We start from the raw sequence: 3,667 nt of genomic DNA on the forward strand, positions 1-3,667 counted from the left end.
ACGCCACCCGGGAGCCAGCCAGCCCCCAGGTCGTCCCGACGCCTCCTCGCAGCGGGAAGGAGCGCGACGGCGTCATCGCGGGCGAAGTTGCGTGACGTGACGCGATCACGCGACGGCGCCCGGTCTCGGTCTCAGCTGGTAACCCGCGCTGCCCGTTTCCATTCCTTCACACTGCCCGGCCTGCCCATCACGGATTCACCCTGCAGCCCCCGCCCTCGCATTAAAATCTACTATAGTACCAAAGCGAGCCGGGGCCCCGCCACAACGCCTCCCGATAAACACCACCATCGATTCCCCGCCACCGGCTGGCTGGCCCACGCCGTCAGCGGGAGTGCCGCCGAATCGGTGTCGGATCCCAAACGCCGGTCTCACTTTTATAAACGTAACCGCAGCAGCGGAGATGGGGGAGGGGTGGCGGTTTTATTATCGGAGAAGCAAATTGAATTGAATGGCACCGGCTCCCATTAGCTGGACCCGTAGCTGTTGTTGTAGCCATAGCATTTGGAGGTAGCCATAGCCCATAGCATTCCATTCCTCCCTCCCTCCCTCCCTCCTCGGTAGATTCGTCTCGTCACCTTCCTCCTCCTCCTCTCTTTCTGCTCTCCCTGCCCCGACCTGCCCCGCCCTGCATGGAGCCAGGCGCGCCGTGGCGCGATCCGCGCCAGGGTTACTCCTACGGGGTCGGATCGGCGATGCAGCTCCAGCTCCAGCTGCAGCAGCGGGCCGACGCGGCAGCCGGTGGAGGAGTGCTCAAGAGGAGCCTCGGCGAGCTGGAGAGGTGGCAGCACCACCAGCAGCAGCAGGTGGCCGCGCAACAGGCGCTGTACCTGCGCGCCGTGAGGCAGCGCACGGCTGCGGCGGTCGATATCGCCGCCTTGCTGGGAGGCACCCCGGCTCAGCCTCTGGTTCTACCCGGGTCCAGCTTTGGAGGGGGCCTAGCGTCGCCTTCGTCGACGCTCTCGTCGTCGCTCACCACCGCGTCCAGGGCGGCGGTGCCGCTGATGCAGCCGCAGCTGCAGCGGCAGGTGCCGCTCACGACGTCCTCACCGCAGACGCAGCCCTTCGGGCTGTCGACGGCGCCGCTGCCTCAGCCGTCGGTTTCGAGCGAGCTGTTCATTTTGCAGGAGCTCGAGAAGCAGCTGCTGGACGACGACGACGACGACGAGCCGGTTGCGGCGATGAGCGGCACCGGTTCCGCCGTCACCAACTCCGAGTGGGAGGAGACGATACAGCAGCTCAGCTCCATCGCGGCCGCGCCGTCGCCCGGGCTCCCTGCAGCGGCGACCCCAAACAACAACAATAATAACGTCGGGATGACGAGGTCACCGTCAAACTCCTCCACGGCGTCCTCGTCCGCGTCCTGCTCGCCGCCGACCCCCGGGGCCGCGTCGAGGCAGCTATTGTCTGAAGCCGCGGTCGCTATCGCGGATGGCCATCACGAAGCGGCGGCCGCCCATCTGGCCGCCCTGAAGCGCGCGGCTAACCAGCACGGCGATGCGGAACAGCGGCTGATTGCCATGATGGTGGCCGCCCTGTCCTCCCGCATTGCTCCGGCCGCCTCCGCCCCATCTCAACTCCTCGCCGACCTCTGCAGCGTCGAGCAGCGCGCCGGGTCCCAACTCCTACAGGACCTCTCCCCGTGCTTCCGCGTCGCCCTCCACGCCGCCAGCGCCGCCATCGTCGAAGCGGTGGGCGACCACCGCGCCATCCACCTCGTCGACTTCGACGTCAGCTTCCCGCAGCACGCGGCTCTCATCCAGTACCTCGCCGACCGACGCGTGCAGGGCAGGTCCCTGAAGGTCACCGCCGTCACCGACCCGAGCTCGCCGTTCACGCAGTCTCTAACCGCATCGCTACCAGCCATCGAGGAGCGGCTGAAGAAGCTCGCCGAGCGAGCTGGCGTGGAGTACCGCTTTACAGTGGTCAGCTGCAGAGCAGCAGAGCTGGATGCGTCCAGGCTGTGCTGCGAGCCGGGGGAGGCGGTCGCGGTCAACCTCGCCTTCGCACTCTCCCACGTGCCCGACGAGAGCGTCTCTCCGGCCAACCCCCGCGACGAGCTGCTCCGCCGCGTGCGCGCGCTGGGCCCGCAGGTGGTGACCCTCGTCGAGCAGGAACTGAACACCAATACGGCACCGCTGGCGGCGCGCTTCACTGACGCGTGCGCGCACTACGGCGCCATCCTGGAGTCGCTGGACGCGACGCTGGCGCGGGAGATTGCGGAGAAGGCCAGGGCCGAGGCGGCCCTGTCGAAGAAGGCGGCGAACGCGGTCGGCCGGGATGGCCCCGACCGGCTGGAGCGGTGCGAGGTCTTCGGCAAGTGGCGCGCCAGGTTCGGCATGGCGGGCTTCCGCCCGGTGTCGCTCGGCTCGAGCATTGCCGAAGAGCTGGTCGGCGCCCGCGTCGGCCATGTACCGCCCGGGTTCACAGTCAAGGCGGAGAACGGCGTGCTCCGGTTCTGTTGGATGGGGCGCGCGGTGACCGTCGCCTCCGCGTGGCGCTAGACCACGGCGGGCGGCCGACCGCCCGCCCGGGCCATTATTGCCGTCACTAAATTGTCAGTTACATAATTCGAGCTATTGCTTTCCTCGTTCTCCCTTCTTCCTTTTTTTTTACCTTGATTGGGTGAGGAGTGATGAGTTTGCCATGATCTGGTAAAAATCCTTCCTAGCTGTAGCGACTCATAATTCTTATAACTGCTCATAGTAGTATATGGAAAAGAGTAAGTTATATCGCAATCTCCTCCTAATTTTGTGTGGCATGTTGGTAGAAGAAGATAACATTCTCTCTGATTCATTCATGGTGATCGTGGTGCTAGCAGTATTATATTTTTAGACCTGTACAGTAGCGGTGCTGCCTAACTAGTGGGCGCGAAATGTGCAGCTGGGCCCGACCCCGACCCCTTTCCTGTCGATTAATATTTGTTTGCCACGTAGGAGTACAAGTGTAGGCTAGGTGAAGGTGAAGCGCAGTCATGGTAAGGAAATTGCCACTTGGAAGTAGTAGTAGTTTGCGGTTTGGTGAGTTCTTTTCTTTCTTTGCAGCCTGCTCTGCTCTGCTCTACTCAGCCCAACCGAACCCATGAAATTGATCGGTTAAATAAATACTGGTTGCTTTTGGGATTAAACTAATGAAAGCTTGGGGGCAATTAGAGATCACTCACTACGATGGGAGAGACAGAGGTGCACGAAACGAAATGCCAGTGCATTGCACTACGAGGCGTAGCAGTACAGCCACCAACGTGGTCTCGATTGTTGTCGCCGATGCTTGCTGTCGAGATGCTGGGGGTTGCGTTCGTGGGGACGGAAGGGGGCCCCGGGGGCTTGTGGTGGAACAAGGAATTGTGTGTTTTGTGCGCTTCAAGCTACGGCGAAAACGTACGTGGATTCAGCGCGTGCTCGAATTGGCTTCCGTCTCAAGGATTCCCCGGTTCCAATCAAGCTCCTCATGGTGGATTAGGCTGGAGTTGCTCTCTCCCACGGGCTCACGGCTCACATCAAATTTGACAAGCATTGGATTTTGTTTTGGAAAGGAGATAAGAACTCAGCTTCTAGGAAAGGGACAAGCATTTGGACTGCTATCAGATTTTAGTAAAGTATGAAATTTTGGCAAGGATTTGGATTGCAAGCGTATTTTAGTAAGATGCGTCCTAGACGATGCAATCCACATT

At 61.4% G+C, this 3,667-nt stretch overlaps 1 protein-coding gene across 1 annotated transcript; it reads left to right on the plus strand.

Moving 5' to 3' along the window:
- The first annotated feature begins 217 nt into the window (after positions 1 to 217).
- LOC103646038 (scarecrow-like protein 8) lies at positions 218 to 2,793 on the plus strand. Its single transcript, XM_008670776.4, has one exon. It carries the CDS (start codon positions 630 to 632, stop codon positions 2,499 to 2,501), a length of 1,872 nt encoding a protein of 623 aa, XP_008668998.1. The 5' UTR covers positions 218 to 629; the 3' UTR covers positions 2,502 to 2,793.
- The last annotated feature ends 874 nt before the right edge of the window (positions 2,794 to 3,667 follow it).

This window comes from Zea mays, chromosome 2, assembly GCF_902167145.1.
Source record: "Zea mays cultivar B73 chromosome 2, Zm-B73-REFERENCE-NAM-5.0, whole genome shotgun sequence".
NCBI lineage: Eukaryota > Viridiplantae > Streptophyta > Magnoliopsida > Poales > Poaceae > Zea > Zea mays.

Coding starts and splice junctions, on each gene's coding strand:
- LOC103646038 (XM_008670776.4), top strand. CDS start 630: ATGGAGCCAGGCGCGCCGTGGCGCGATCCGCGCCAGGGTTACTCCTAC.